The sequence below is a fragment of the Euleptes europaea genome, chromosome 17, assembly GCF_029931775.1.
Source record: "Euleptes europaea isolate rEulEur1 chromosome 17, rEulEur1.hap1, whole genome shotgun sequence".
Taxonomy (NCBI): domain Eukaryota; kingdom Metazoa; phylum Chordata; class Lepidosauria; order Squamata; family Sphaerodactylidae; genus Euleptes; species Euleptes europaea.
Genome location: NC_079328.1, coordinates 21509823 through 21525831, shown reverse-complemented (window position 1 = coordinate 21525831; position 16009 = coordinate 21509823). Strand labels below are relative to the sequence as shown.

At 47.4% G+C, this 16009-nt stretch overlaps 1 protein-coding gene across 1 annotated transcript; it reads right to left on the bottom strand.

Annotated features, from left to right (window-relative positions):
• Nucleotides 1-5151: 5151 nt before the first annotated feature.
• Nucleotides 5152-15644, bottom strand: USB1 (U6 snRNA biogenesis phosphodiesterase 1). Its single transcript, XM_056862319.1, has 7 exons — nucleotides 15496-15644; nucleotides 12893-13050; nucleotides 10166-10349; nucleotides 8829-8882; nucleotides 7370-7475; nucleotides 6629-6712; nucleotides 5152-5272 (listed from the first exon to the last, which is right to left on the bottom strand). The coding sequence occupies exons 1-7, from the start codon at nucleotides 15642-15644 to the stop codon at nucleotides 5168-5170; spliced, it is 840 nt and encodes a 279-aa protein (XP_056718297.1). The 3' UTR covers nucleotides 5152-5167.
• Nucleotides 15645-16009: the final 365 nt, after the last annotated feature.

Here is a 16009-nt window from a genome sequence, read left to right as displayed (position 1 = left end):
TAAATAATCATTCCAACATTCAAAAGTCCATTTGTTTGCTTCTTTCCAGCCTTTGGCTATTGTAGCTTGTGCTGCTAGGATCATAGGAGAGCGGCTTCCCCGACGGGCCCAGCTGTGCCACGTGTTGGGGCTGGTGCCAGAGCAGGGTTGCCAGGTCCCTCTTTGCCACCGGCGGGAGGTTTTGGGGGCGGAGCCTGAGGAGGGCAGGGTTTGGGGAGGGACTTCAATGCCATAGAGTCCAATGGCCAAAGTGGCCCTTTTCTCCAGGGGAACTGATCTCTGTTGGCTGGAGATCAGTTGTAATAGCAGGAGACCAGCTAGTACCTGGAGGTTAATGAAACCACAGCACCAGCTCTATTAATTAACAATAACGATGAAATGCCACAAATGATTGTGCGTCATTAAATAATATTATTGAGATTAAGTCAAAACCACAAAAGTATAACAAAATACACGGTTGCTTCACCCTTGACAAGTTCTTGGTCAGAATATAATGCAAAAGAAAAACGGTGATTCAACAGCGTCCATAAAGTCAACTGAAATATGTAACTTCCAAGTGCAAAGTCCAAAGAATCGAAACTGAGAGATACAAAACATCACTTCCGGATAAGTAGGCGTTTCGCAATTATGATTGCTTCATCAGTTGTAAATGTCCAGATATTCTTACCCCAGTGGGGTTATCAAACTTGTAAGCGGGTACAACGACCTCTGAGGTTATATGGTATGCTTCTATAGCAGGACGGTGCTGCATGAGAGATGCTATAGAAGCATACCATATAACCTCAGAGGTCGTTGTACCCGCTTACAAGTTTGATAACCCCACTGGGGTAAGAATATCTGGACATTTACAACTGATGAAGCAATCATAATTGCGAAACGCCTACTTATCCGGAAGTGACGTTTTGTATCTCTCAGTTTCGATTCTTTGGACTTTGCACTTGGAAGTTACATATCTCAGTTGACTTTATGGACGCTGTTGAATCACCGTTTTTCTTTTGCATTATATTCTGACCAAGAACTTGTCAAGGGTGAAGCAACCGTGTATTTTGTTATACTTTTGTGGTTTTGACTTAATCTCAATATTATTTAATGACGCACAATCATTTGTGGCATTTCATCGTTATTGTTAATTAATAGAGCTGGTGCTGTGGTTTCATTAACTTAGTCTAAGTCAGCATACGTATTTTGGATTTAAGTACCTGGAGGTTGGCAGCCCTAGGAGATCTCCCACAATCACAACAGATCTCCAGACCACAGAGTTCAGTTCCCCTGGCGGGAATGGCTGCTTTGCATGGTGGATAGGGTTGCCAAGCTCCAGGCACCAGCTGGAGATCTCCCACTATTACAACTGATCTCTATCAGATAGAGATCAGTTCATTTGGAGAAAATGGCTGCTTTGGCAATTGGACTTTATGGCATTGAAGTCCCTCCCCTCCCCAAACTCTGCCCTCCTCAGGCTCCACCCCAAAAATCTTCAGGTATTTCTCAACCCAGAGCTGGCAACCCTAATGGTGAACTCTATGGCATCATACCTTGCCTCCCCAAACCCTTCCTAGGCTCCATCCCCAAAGCTCCAAGAATTGTCTAAGTCGGAGCTCGCAACCATATTCACCCCCCACACACAGGGGCTCCTGTATCCATTCTGGCTGGTCACCTGGGGCTTGGAAAGGGTGCCCATGCCTAATAGCTCCCCTCCCGCTACTGATGCGATAAACCCCATAGTTGAGCTCTGTAAAGGCCAGGGAGGAGACGGAGAACAATCCAACTGAACAGAAAGGGAATATTGGCTCCCCTCTGCTGCTTGGAGCTTTTGCACCCGTGCCCTTCAACAGGGTTAGAACCTCAGGCGCACAGCTCTTCAGCCCAGGTGTATGTGGCTGGCTTCATTGCTGGGGCAGATGGGCGCCAAACCCTGACACCTAGGGTTGCCAGCTCTGGGTTGGGAAATACCTGGAAATTTTGGGGGTAGAGCCTGAGGAGGGCAGGGTTTGGTGAGAGGAGGGACTTCAAAGGGGTATAACGCCATAGGGTCTCCTTTCCAAAGTGGCTGTTCTCCCCAGGTGAACCGATCTCTGTAACCTTGAGATCAATTGTAATACCAGAAGCTCTCCAACCATTACCTGGAGGTTGGCAACCCTACTGCTACTTAGTCCTGCCGTTGAAGCATTGCTGTACAGTGGAGTGTGCCAATTCTGTTCCTGCCATTTTTAAATAGCATACGTGATAGTTGCTGATGCAGCCTTCAGTATTTGCATTTGTGTGTGTGTAGGAAACCCCCCCACCATTTTCCCATCACAGTGCTTCCTCAGCTAGGCAGCCCGGGCCTACACTAATGAGTTTTCCTTTCTTCACCCTTGCACAACAAAAACAAAAACCCCTTCCTCTCATGGCAATATAATTCCCCTAAGAGGGCTTGAAGGTTGGCTGGGCCACAGGCTCTTCACGCCGGTTCCCTTTCAACTGAGCTGGGAAGCTGGTGGGGTGACATATGAGGCAGGCCCTCTGCCTGCCTTCCTTCCTGGTGTGTTTTCCTGCCAAAAGGTAGTAACTGTTTATAAGCTGTGTAGGGAAGGAGATTCAAGCCTCCGTTCACAGGGAACCCAGGAGTGGCTTTGTCTGGTCAATGTGTGGTGCGTTTGTCTACTGCAGCAGTTTCCAAACTGTGCTCCGAGGAGCACTTGGTGCTCTGCGAAACATCTCCTAGTGTTCCAAGAAGAGATTGGAAAGAAAAATACGACTGTCATTCGATTTAGTATATAGGTGCTAGGTGAAAATTAGTGCTCCGCAATTAATTTCTCTCGAAAAGTGCTCCGCGACTCAAAAGGTTTGGGAACCGCTGGTCTACTGGGATGCATCTCCTATTTGTGGTGGGCAGGATGCCACCCGGTTGCTCTCTGCTGGCTGGCAGATACTGAGGCACCTTTGGCTCCCTGTGGGTTTCGGCAGCACTGCTATCTGTTCAACTGTTTAAAGAGACCCCACCCCACCATTGCTGCTTTGGTACAGCCCTCCAAACACACTACGCCAAGGTTTACACCAGCAAAAGCAGCACAACGTTCTGAGAAGTTACAGAAATAGCATGATTTATTCCACACAAGCTTAAAATTGAAATGTACAAGGGATGTAGGCTGGTTGTTGTTCGGAGGGCTTTGCTTGTGGTTGCTGCGTGTCTCCCACACCCATGACCAACCCGGCTCTCTTTGCAAGCAATATCACCACCCCGCCTATTTCTGCTCTCTAGGGCCCAGCAGCTACCCCCCGTTGTATACCATAGATAGGAGGCGACACATTGCTCAAAGCCCCGGAGAACACAGACAGCGTCTCTAAGGCCTCGGCTAACTTTTACAACTCTGAAGCTGGGCACAAACGTCTTTGCTAAAACAGCAGTATTCTGGACTGCTTCCAAGGCAGACGACCAGCTCGAGAATTCCCAGGTACTCCTGAGAGCCAATCCCATGTGTGTGTGTGTGAGGGAGAGAGTCGGGCAAGGCATGTGCCCACGTGCAGAGTGCCCTGGCAGACGACACACAGCGGGTCTCACATTCTAGATGGCCCCCTCTGCAAGGCCTAGACTTTGCAGGGCTGATCCATCAGGAGCACAAATTCCACCCCACCCCCAACAGCAGGCTCTACAAGCTGCAGTGAAAAAGGTTCTCCTCATAACCACCTTCAAGTGAGTTATCACTACAAAAGCCGGGCTCTCCCCATGGGATTCTGAAAAAGTGGGATTCTAAGCCAACTCCGGCTCTAGAGAAGTCTGAGCTGCGGTCCCTACAACCCTTCCAGAACACACTCCCCAAACTTGGTCCAATCACAGCCTGTCATTCCAAACTAGATTTTCACGTTTGGCCCAGTCACTGGTTTGGAGCACTGGTGACGCTAACGAAGTGTGGATGGGAAATACACACCAGTCACTCTGCACAATCTAAAAGGAAGGAGGGGGAAACATTGTAATGACGGGATGGACTGCTATGCCCCAAATCATGTCATATCTACAGCAGCTGGACTATGCTTTTGGGTTTAAAATGGGTTCTCTCCCTCCGCTTCCCATCCTGCATTAAGAGGCGAGACATTCTGAACACGAAATGTGTATGTAGCATCACTTTGGAACAGGGCAAATCTGCCCTGCAAAGAAAGTATTCGGAGCCAGCCTCAAGCTCTCCCTTCAGGACAGTTAAGTAAACCAACTTTGGATGAAAAGATACCTGAGAAAGGGACAAAGGGCTAAGCGAAGAACAAAACTGCCTTAAAATTTTGCAAGCTCACACAAAAATGAGCCATTCATCTCCCTTGTAAGCAAAGGGTAACAGGAAAGAGGGGTTCTTCCTGCTCCTTACAGGAAACTGCAGCAAATTCAGTACAGCCAAGTTAATGGCCACAGGTTCTTCCTCTGGACCCATCTATACTATTCACTTGCAGAGGCAGCCACCTCCCCAAAATCAAGAAATTAAGCTTTATGAATATGCAAAGGATTCTGTTTTAAACACTTATAATGGGAAGTACTGAAGAGCAAAGAGTTAAACTTATTTTGGTAATGTGCTGTAAACAGGTAGCTAATTTGGTTTCCCCGGCACAGGCAAAAAGAAAGCCAACAGCGACCACTTGTGGCGATCGAGGAGAATGACAATTCCATGTGTTTAGAACCAGCACAACCCCCTTCCTCCTTTCGAGATTGCCAGTGGGGGGGAAAATCTATCCCTATATTGCCCTTGGGGCAACCCAGAGGTTTGCTTGAGGCACTTTGGGGTTGAATGTCTGTCAGAGAGAGGCAAGAGGTCCAGATAATTGTACTGGAGGAGTCCTTCCTTTTTTGGATCCAGCAAGACAAAACAAAGCCCTGAAGTCCACAGGATCCCACTCATCTGGCTTTCCACATTTATGCATCGTTTTCAGCCTCAGCCCAACACTGAATGCTTTTTCTCACACCTGCCAGCTTCACGTAGCAATTTCAGTGCACTCGCAATGCAGTACCACCAAGAAACGTGGACCTAACAGCAGGTCTCAGGTCCCTACCACCACCATCGGCAGTACCCACAAAGACAAAACGGTGCTCTGCAAATAGAATAGGTTTTGGAATGAAGTCGTACTGATGACAGCTTCTGACCAGTCCTCACGTCCAGGTGGAACGGCTGCCAAAGTGCTAGTGGCATGCTGCTCTCATGTGCCCCTATCGTAGAGGGAAGGAAAAGACCTTCTTGCCAGACTTGCAACGGACATCGGCCACATGGATTCGGAGAAGGTAGGAAGAATCCTCAAACTTGTCCACAATCTCCTGGGAAAATGAAGGAAAGGGGAGACAATTCAGTGTGGTGCAGTGGTTAAGAGCAGTGGTTTGGAGAGGTGGACTCTGATCTGGAGGACTGGGTTTGATTCCCCACTCCTCCATATTAGCGGTGGATGCTAATTTGGTGAACTGGATTTGTTTCCCCACTCCTACGCATGAAGCTAGCTGGGTGACCTTGGGCTAGTCACAGCTCTCTCAGCCTCACCTACCTCACAGGGTGTCTGTTGCGGGGAGGGAAAGGGAAGGTGATCGTAAGCCCGTTTGATTCTTCCTTAAGTGGTAGAGAAAGTCGGCATATAAAAACCAACTCTTCTTTTTCTTCTTCAGGCAGAAAACTGGCCTAGACGTGTTTAGGGGAGGGAGACTGTGTTGATCTGGGCATGCTACTGTATGGAAATGGTGCATGATTACTCCTGTTTTGTCCAATGTATACTGGCCACCAATTAGTTTTCCAGGTCCAATTCTGTTGGAAAATTATGCCCTTACAGTGTCACTTGTCTCCATATTCAGGGTGGGGTGGGGGACTGATTAGAGAGTCAGATAGATAGACAGGACATAGGAGGTCCTCTCCAGTTACACCTCCCTCTCTTCCATTTCCTGTCCCCTTTGATGTTTAGAGTTATATTGTCAGGGAAAAACTTCCTTCTTCTTCCCTCTCCCCTCATCCATGCAAGCCGCTAGAGCTGAGCGCTCCCACGCTCAGACCTTCTCATCCCACAATGGAAAAGAGAAGGCAGGATACCTTTTGATATCTAGAAAGCTAGCAAGATAGATTAGGATAAAGGACCCTGTTTGTTCTTTCCTATACTCATTGTATTTCACCAATAAATGAGTTTAGTTTAATTAGAAAGGACGTCTGATGCTTCTTTTGTTTTTTCTAACTTGCACACACGCATGTGTTGCGCTGATTGCAAACTTGCGCACTCTGCGAAGTATCGTAATATCAGACCATAGATATTACAACAAATTCAAGGCTTTCACTTTCAAAGCTCTTCATAGACCAGTCTCTGCGTACCACAGAAACAACCTTCTCCTACACGTTCCTGTGCTCTGAGATCATGCCCCACCCTTTAAAAGGGATAAGAGATCACAGCAGGACCTTTAATGTGGTGGCACCCGCTCTTTGCAAATTTCTGCTGAGGGAGCTCTGGCTGTACCAGCTGCTGCCCTGAGTACTCCCACAGGATGGTCAGAAACCTCAAGAGAGGCTGTCGTAGGACAGGCGATGAACCAGCGCATAGAGCACAAAGCCTTCTTTTCAACCCCCCCACCCCCAGCCAATTGGTTCTTTACAATTCTTTGGACGCTTCGGGACTGCCAGCTGAGGGCAATGGGGCTAGTTACCTGCAGTTCCTGGAGACACTGGCCTTCAAGTTTTTCAGACAAGTTTCCAACACACCATGCGAGACTGAGGTGAAACGACGGATTCTGCATAATGAAGGACCAGAAGCCAAGAATCAGAGATGTGACACCCCATCATCCATCCCAGAATAACTGAGCACTTTACAGGCATTCATTCATCCATTCACTGTCCTCTCCTCTGGAGAGGACTGAGAGAAAGGCGGGGATATAGGTTAAGTAAATAAAAATAAAATGAATAATAGGTCCATCTGGCTGACAGACAAAAACATTTCAAGGGAATTCTATCGAGAGTCATTCCTGGGGACAGTAATCCTGCCTGTTACGACAAGACCCAGAGTTCCATATCACCTAGCAAAGAACAACCCGCACCTCAGTCAGCAAACTGTCAGTTATGCTAGAGATAAACACACACCCAGCTTGGATACAGACACTGGAAAATGCCAGCCCATCTCTTCTATTGCCAGCCCTTTCCCCTGGAGAACTATTAAAGATTGGACAAGTTCAGAAGGATTGGTGAAATCTTTTTCTTGGGCTGGCTTTGGAATTATACTCTGTATGGATGGGGCCTAAATATGTACTGAGTTATTCCAACCATTAAAAGAACCTGTAACTCTTCCCTGAACCTCCATCATCAGAAGACATAATCAAGCCTTCATCCCCGAAGCCTGGTGCAGGCTCAATTCTTCTTCTCGCCATCTGCCTGAAAAAAGCAACAATTTTTACCTTGTAGAATGGGGCTAGATTGAACTCCTCCGTAACTTTGTCCACCTCAGAAACCAGCTCCAAGAACTGGGAATGCCCCGAAGAGACCTCCAAGCCAACAAACGTCCTGCAGGAAGAGATGGGGAGAGAATGTCAAGGTGGCTTTTCAGGGCTGACATCCGTAGCCACAAATTCCTCCTCCATCCCTAGGGTACCCCTCAGCACTTGAACAGTTTGCCATGAGTTGGTAGACAACAAATGGCTTCCCAAGTAACTAAAAGAGAAAGGGAGCAACCACTAAAGATAGTACTGGGGTGTGTCATGAACCTCAAAATGGTGCCAAGGAGAACATTTGTTACAAAAGTTCTCAAACTGGTTTGGACTGTGGCTCAGTGGTAGAGCCTCTGCTTTGCATGCAGAAGGTCCCAGGTTCCCGGCATCGCCACTTAAAGGGACTAGGCAAGTAGGTGATGTGAAAGACCTCTGCCTGATACCCTGTAGAGCCACTGCCGGTCTGAGTAGACAGTACTGACTTTGATGGACCACGGGTCTGATTCAGTATAAGGCAGCTTCATGTATTCATATAGTTCCACAAGGGGAACTATAAATATCAATAGATGTATAACAGAACATGAAGAGAATATTTAATAAAAAAGCAGACCACAAAAGCAGCCCATTCCTGAAGGGGGGTAGGTAGTTGATGGCTGGGATGGAGCAGCCACGCCACCCTGAGAGGCTTCCCAGCTGGAAAAAACCAATTTAAAATACTTCTGCACAAAAACCCTGTGAAACTCTCCCATTGAGTTTCATGGGGCTACAACAGCTATTTTGCTGATGTAGCAATACTGCAGCATAGAGGGGCATTCCTGGGCTGAAAGGGGTTTGGGAGCTGACTAATGTCAGCTGCACCCCTGGGAATGCCCCCCCCCCCCTTGACACTCGCTTCTGGGATTCTGCTGTCTGTGCAGCAGTGATCACAGCACGTGATCCATGCCAATGATCACAGCACAAAGTGGCACAGACAAAGTGGGGTTATGCCGGCTGCTATAATGCTTTGGCCCCTCCCTTCAGGATTGCATGGTTAGTCCACAGTAAGATCTATGCCATTTAGGAATTAATTCTGTACAAGAAGGCTAACCTGCATAACAAAGACCTGGTTGGACAAATCGGGGTGGATTTCTTTGTGATACTGAACGGATTGTTTGGAACAGCACCAGCCTTGAATAAGGTTCTGCAAACCTCCCAGTCTTTCCCCTCTTTGGTCACTATAAGCTTCTTTCCTTCTATCAGCAGTATCCTTGACAAAAATATTCCATACCCTGATCACACGAGTGTTTCCCCCCCTCTTTTTTGGGGTACAATCAAGCAGCTTTACAAACAGTCATAGAGTTGGCATTTAAAAAAAACCTGCTACAGAGCTGTGTAGCTCATTCTCCACTGCTCTTTGGGGGGACAGATATTCCAAGACTCACGCACCCACCTGGTTTTAGCATCATTGGTGTAAATCTTCACTTGGTCTGCCCTGCAGATAAACCTGAAACGTGGGAGAGAAGCCATCTTATCTGGGAAGATGAACAACAAAAACAGGACAGAGAACAAACAGGCACAGCTTTGGCTTGCTCACCAGCTGCAGCCTTTCCTTGACAGAGTAGACCTGGCCACAATCATTTATTCATTCCTTTACTTCATTTATACTCCACCTTTCTCTCCCATGGAGATCTAAAGCTGCTTACATCATTCCCCTCTCCTCCATTTTATCTTCACAACCACCCTGTGAGGTAGGTTAGGCGGAGTATACTATCGGCCCAAGGTCACCCAGCAAGCTTCCATGGCAGAGTGGGGAAACCAGGGTCTCTCAGATCCTAGTCCAATACTCTACCCCAGGGGTCCCCAGTGTGGTGCCCGTGGGTACCATGGTGCCCCCCAGAACCCTTCCTGGCACCCGCTAAGGGTTTTTAGAAAGTGGGCAGGGCCAGGTAAGTGTGCTGTCCAATAGTGCTTCTGATTGGCTGTGGAGGTTTTTTTTTTAAGTTACTTCCACGGCAGCTGCCGCCATAACACAATATTTTAAAAGGCATCCTGTTAAACAGGGCTTCTGTTTAAAATTCTGAAAAGGTTACTGTTAGAGTTATGCATAACTTCATTCCCTGATATTCTGTGGTCGGCTCCGCTGCATTTGGAGGCTGCGCCCGTCACCTTGTGTCAGAATTCCAGAGGTGCCTGCAAGCTCAAAAAGGCTCAGGGCCCTTGCCCTAACAGCTACATCCAGCTGGCTCTCAGTCATGCATGCAAAACCAACATCCAGATTAGATTACTGCTGCATGCAGTAATGGTGGTAAACAAATGAAAAAATAAAGCTGTAAGACTCTAAATAAAAACCCATCCTTTTTTTTCATTTGTCTACCACCATGAGGCCCAGGAACCTATATTTTAAGAGACTGCAGATCCTTGAATTCTGAATAAATTGTTTGCCTTCATGAGTGTAGATGCACAATGTATTTCACTGTGTGGCTTCTAGTTTTCCCATGGGAGTGAATGCTCCTTGCAACCTCACGTCACCTCTAGTTCTCTCAAATAGAGTAAGTTGGGTTACTTTATAAATGGTGAGGAGTTTCAAATTATTTGCTCCATGCTGAGATTTGGGAGACAAACATGGCTTTCTTTTAGCACAGGCAAGAAAGTGCCTTTGACTGCTTCCTGGCAGAGGAAGTCCTCCTCAAGAGAAGGGAAAGGATTTGGGCTAGGAGAGGGAAGGCGCAAGGCAACACCAAGCATGCTGCAGGATAAGGCAGCCCAAGAACGCGAAAGACGTCTTACCTGTGGAAGGAGGACAGGCGTTCCTTGAGGGACTGCACAAAAGGGTTTATCCAGTGATGGCGCAGAATCACGCTCTGCGAGAGACTGATGTGGAATTCAGCCGTGGCTGTCAGCGATGCCACGTGCGTCTGTGCATGCGCATGGAGGACCTGCAGCAGGTCCAAGAAGTCCTCCTGGGCTTCATCTGAAGGGCAAGATGGAAAGAAAAACAGCTCATAGGTAGAGGACTGGAGATCAGGATTCTCCTCTAAGCCAAGATGCAACTAGTGTATGGTAGTGATTAGAGTGTTAAATGTCAAACTAGGATCTGGGACCCCCTGGTTCGAATCCTCACTCTGCCATGAAAACCTGTTGGGTGACTTTGGGCCAGTCATGGTATCTTGGCCAAAAGTACCCCACAGGGTTGTTGTGAGGATAAAATGGAGGTGAGGAAAATGATGTAAGCCACTTTTGGTCCCCTTTGGCGAGAAAGGTGGGGTAGAAATGAAATAAATAAACTAACTAAACAGCCTTGGGCAAATCACTGTTTCTGAGCCTCAGCTATCTTCTCTACAATGGAAATTCCTACAGCCTACTATACAGGACAATTGTGGAACTAAACAAGGTGGAACAAAACCCCCAGAAAGTACACCAGAAGTACCACACCAAGCAAATCAACTACAGTATTTGGATTCTAGCAGAAAGATGTTCTTTGCTCCCCACTCCCGATTTCTTCTTCTCAAAGATGGGTAAATTAAAGGGTACAGGAAAGAAGATGGGTACAGGAAAGGGGGATACATGGTCAATCAACCCCATATTCACTAAACTTGATTTTATTAGATTTGTTGATTGAACAAAAAACATTTGGCAGTGCCTGTGGTTGAGCAGCAGAACGCATGCTTTGCATACATAAGGTCCCTTCTTGGCACCTCAATAACCAGGGAAAGTGCTTCCTTTGCCCGATCACCTGATAAGTCACTGCAACCTAGTACAGACCAAACTGAGCAAAAGGGAGTAGAGGCCTGGCCTGGTATAAGGCAGCTTCATATGTTGCCAGCACGCAGTCAGAGCCAACTGAACTGGTGAACTCAGAAAGGGTTGGAGTCTTTTTTGGGGTCTCCAGAGGTACAAGCTGATGACCTTCTCCCTTTTATTGAGCAGCAAACTGACCTCCTGTTGACAGGTGAAAGAGTGCTACATCTTTAAACCTATGGAACAAATTCTAAACAATACTTTTTTTTGCAGTAAGAGTTTTCAACAGTGGAATCAGCTACCTAGGGAGGTGGTGTGCTCCCCCTCACTGGCAGTCTTTAAGCAGAGGCTGGAGTAACACTTGTCAGGGGTGCTCTAGGCTGATCCTGCATTAAGCAGGGGGTTGGACTAGATGGCCTGTATAGGCCCTTCCAACTCTATGAGTCTATTATTCTATTCTATAATAATATGACTGTGATCCTGGATAGTTTGAAATATTCAGTCTTAATAAAGCCCAAACTCTATACACACTCTCTCTCTCCTGCACACTCTAACTCTCTCTCTATATAATCTTTTGATGGGCATTGATGGACACTGTGTAATCCACCTTGAGTCTCAGGGAGAGAGGTGCACTATAAATAATGTAAATAAAATAAATATGGTAGACAAAGTATGTACCACATGGGTAGCAATAACAATGCAACCCAGTAGCTACATGGTAGAAAACCTGGGCCAACAGAACTACAGCTTTTGAGTCGGATTCTGTTCCCATACTTATCAGTACTAATGAATATATTCTAGCAGTATAATTTGAAAGAGCTATCCTTTTGCTGTTTCATTAGCACAAAATTTCCTGAGAAAAAAGTGGAAATATTTCTGTTAAATCTGTCCTGTCAGCCATAAGAGGATTTGAACAAGTGGCTCCAGGTATCTGTCACTCACATGGATTATGGAGCAGTTCGGGCTGTGCTCAGGAGCCTGAATACCCCAATTTAGCCCGAGCTCGTCAGGGAATTAAGCAGGGTCAGCCATGGTCAGTACTTGGATGGGAGGGAGATCACCAAAGAAGTCCAACATTGCTACACACAGGCAGGCAAGGGAGAACTACATCTGCTCATCTCTTACCTTGAACACCCCATGGTTGGGGTCGCCATCAGTAGGTTGCGACTCAACGGCACATTCTTCTTACCCTTCTAGGGCTGTGCTCCTTCGAGAATATGAGGAGGGGATCTCTAGCAGGACTTGTTTGCTTTCAAAGATGACCATTCCCAAAATTGGAGGAGGCCTCCTACCCTCCTCTCCTACGGCTGCCAACTCTGGTCTGGAAAATTCCTGGAGATTTGGGGGCAATGCTTGGGGCAGGCAGAGTTCAGGGAAAGAGCAGGGATTTAATGCCATGGAGTCTGCTTCCAGTTTCCTCCAGGGAAATGGATCTCTGTAGTGTGGAGAACAGTTGTAACTCTGGGAGATCTCATCTCCAGGCCACATCTGGAAGTTAGCAAAAGTAACAGTACTAGGCTCTGATATAGTATGAAACACGATTCAAAAATTATAAGTGAAAGTGTATAACACAGTGATCTACTTATCTCTGTGTTATACACTTTCACTTATAATTTTGAATTGTGTTTCATACTATATCAGAGCCTAGTACTGTTACTTTTGCTAACTTACCATACAGTATTGGTGATATTTTGATTATGTACACATCTGAAAGTTGGCAACCCTACTTTCTCTTACCGTTGCACACACAGAGTGGGCAGCATTGAAGGGACTTACAAGGCACATAGATGTGGGTTGCCCAGTTGCCTCGCTCATGCGCAAAGGTCCGCACCCGGCCTCCATGCTTGCTGGGGTCATCCACTACCGTATCCTCTTCCTGGTCTCTGAACATATTTAGCACACTGTCTGGTACAGGAAGACGGGGAGCTGTTATGCTGCAAGAGAGGGAACCAGAGCCAAAGGAGAATTTTGAGTGTTCCCAACCTGCCCCAAACCATTTTTTTTCTTTTTTGAGAAAGACAGAAAAATGAACTGACAGCTGAACCCCAGACTGCTCGTTCATTTACTAGCCCAGTGGTACTTTCAAAGAGCCACATTTGCAGTTAACATCAAACAAAAGAGCCACAATTTACTTCCATCCTTGGGAGGAGGTTTTCATTTCAGGGAGGCGCATAACTTACCTGTTCCTCTGGTGGCTGTTTCAAGGTGGGGACCACCTCCAAACTACAAGCCCCACGGGTCAAGGACCTTGACCATTTCCCCGAAATTTGGAGCAGGTATCACACTGGGTTATAGATCAAATCAAGCCTGAACTGATCCCAGAAGCTAAAATAACTAAACAGAGGCTATCATGCTTTGGTCACATTATGAGAAGATAAGAGTCACTGGAAAAGATAACCATGCTAGGAAAAGTTGAAGACAGAAAGAAAAGAGGAAGATCCAACAAGAGATGGATTGACTCTATAAAGGAAGCCACAGCCCTCAGTTTGCAAGATCTGAGCAAAGCTGTTAAGGATAGGACATTTTGGAGGACAGTGATTCATAGGGTCGCCATGAGTCGGAAGCGACTTGATGGCACTTAATACATACACACCACATTGAGGAACAGTGCTCAGAACAGCCATAGATCGCATGCCAGAGAGCCACATGTGCCTCCCATGGTACTGAGTATCACTGCACTACTCCTACTACTTAGGCAGCAGAGGAAAAGGGTACTAAACGACCTTAAAGGTACCACTGGAGCTTGAGAGTAGAACTAGCAGGGTGGGGAAAATCTCCATTGGAGCCATGATGTGCATAGCCAGTGCAAAAGACTGGAGCTCATTGGACCAGAAATAGGGATGTTTGAGAGAGGTAGGGGAGAGCTAGACAGAGGAGAGCAATTGTTAAGGTTTACCGCTGGGATTTTTGCACCTGTGTAGGGTCTAGTTTGCCCTGGCAATACCATTCCTAACCAAGATGGCACCTTGGCATTGAAAAGAATTCACAACTTGTGGACCCTTGTTGGGAAACACCCCTCACTGCCTACCCACCTAGCCCGGGGCATCTGTTACCCAGTGCTGCTTTGGCTTGGGAGGACGGATTATAAATTTAATATAATAATAATAATAAAATGGAAATTGTCACTAGTAAAGCCACTCATCTGGCCTCAGTCTTGGGGGGGGGGGGGTTTACCTCTGTTACCCCATGCCATTCAGGATATGGTGGAAAAGGAGGGAACCTTGGGGGAGGTGGCGGGGGGGGGGGACATGCATCCTCCATTCCTCTAAGCTGCTAGGGGCTGAGCTCTCTTTGCAATGGAAAAAAAGGGGGCAATTAATTAGTTTCAGAGGAGGCATTCCCGGCATCTGCATAAAGGGGGCTCCAGCCAACCAACCCTTCCACACCAATAACAAAACCTTGGTAGTCTTTTGCAAGGCCATTTATGCATGGGAGGTTTTGCCTTGGATTTGCCACTCTCTAGATGCACATTTCCCCCATCCAAATTCTCGAAACTCAAAACTGGCCATTTATGCATGGGAGGTTTTGCTTTGGATTTGCCACTTTCTAGATGCACATCCCCCCCCCCCATCTGAATTCTCAAAACTCTGCATGGAGGCTTATTGTTGATTTTTTATAATTTGGACGGGGAAAACGTGCATCTAGAGAGCAGCGAATCCAAGGCAAAACCTCCCGTGCATAAATGGCCAATAAGCCCCCATGCAGTTTTGAGAATTCAGATGAGGAAAATGTGCATCTAGAAAGTGGCACATACAAGGCAAAACCTCCCGTGCATATTGAAGGAGAGTGCGAGCGTTATTTGCCATTGATGCAGTAAATCAGAGGTTCGTGGGGGAGGAGACCCGAGGCCGTTGTTTGCAAGAAAACAGTTATTTATTCGGGCACTACTACCCAGAGCACTCTACCGAGTAAAAATCTCTGAGCCCCGATCATACTGAGGAAGGGATATTTATCCAAATTCAAGATATGACAACCCATCAACGTTCAGGGTAAAGCTGATAGCACTCCAGACATGCAGGCGGCAGTATAGTAACAGTTTCACCCAGTTCTTGTTATGGTTCACTGTAACCCTCCGTGACTTTTGCCCCCAATTCCTCAGCACACAGACACACAGAGACATCCTGCCCAGCAACAAGCTATTCCCCGGCCGTCCTAATACATTTTACAGAAAGGAAAAGAGATTATTGCAAATGGCTAAATCAGTGGATCTTCCATAGTCAGGGGGAGTCTACCCTGCTGTCTCAATGGGGAGGGGGGGAGACACCTCCTGCCCGGGCGATCCTCCCCCCTTGGGCGGAGCTTGCTTTGCTTCCCACTCTCCCCCCCCCCACACCTCCTTGCCCCAGTGGCCATTCAGACGAGCAAGCTAGCCCACCCACCTGGGGGCGGGGAGGGCGGCGGGGCTCCCCGCCTGGGTGGCCGCCTCCTGGGCCGCGGGGGAGCCGTCTTCGTCGCCCGAGGCGGGGGGCGACGAGGCCGAGCTGCTGCTGCTGCTGCTGCTGCTGCTGCTGCTGTAGCCCACCAGCATGGTCCCTCTCTGCGCTTCCGCGTGGACTTCCTTGCAGGAGACCAGGCGAAGGGAGGCTGCAAGGAGGGCACGCCCAGGGGCGGGGCCGGCCGGCGGGCCAGCCAATCGTCTCCCGCTCTTCCCGTGGAGCTTTCGGAAACAAAACAGAACACTCCCCCGCCCCTCCCCGTCAGAACCAGGAGGGGCTTCTGTCGTCGCCTAGCCCAGGGGTCAGCAAACGCATTAGTCAAAAGAGCCAAATCTCAACAGTACAACGATGGAGATTTCTTTCGAGAGCCAAATTTCTTAAACTATATAGGTAGGCACACTGTTTATTAACTTAATACACTTTAATTAAAGTTTTAAGTCTTAATTAAACTATAGGT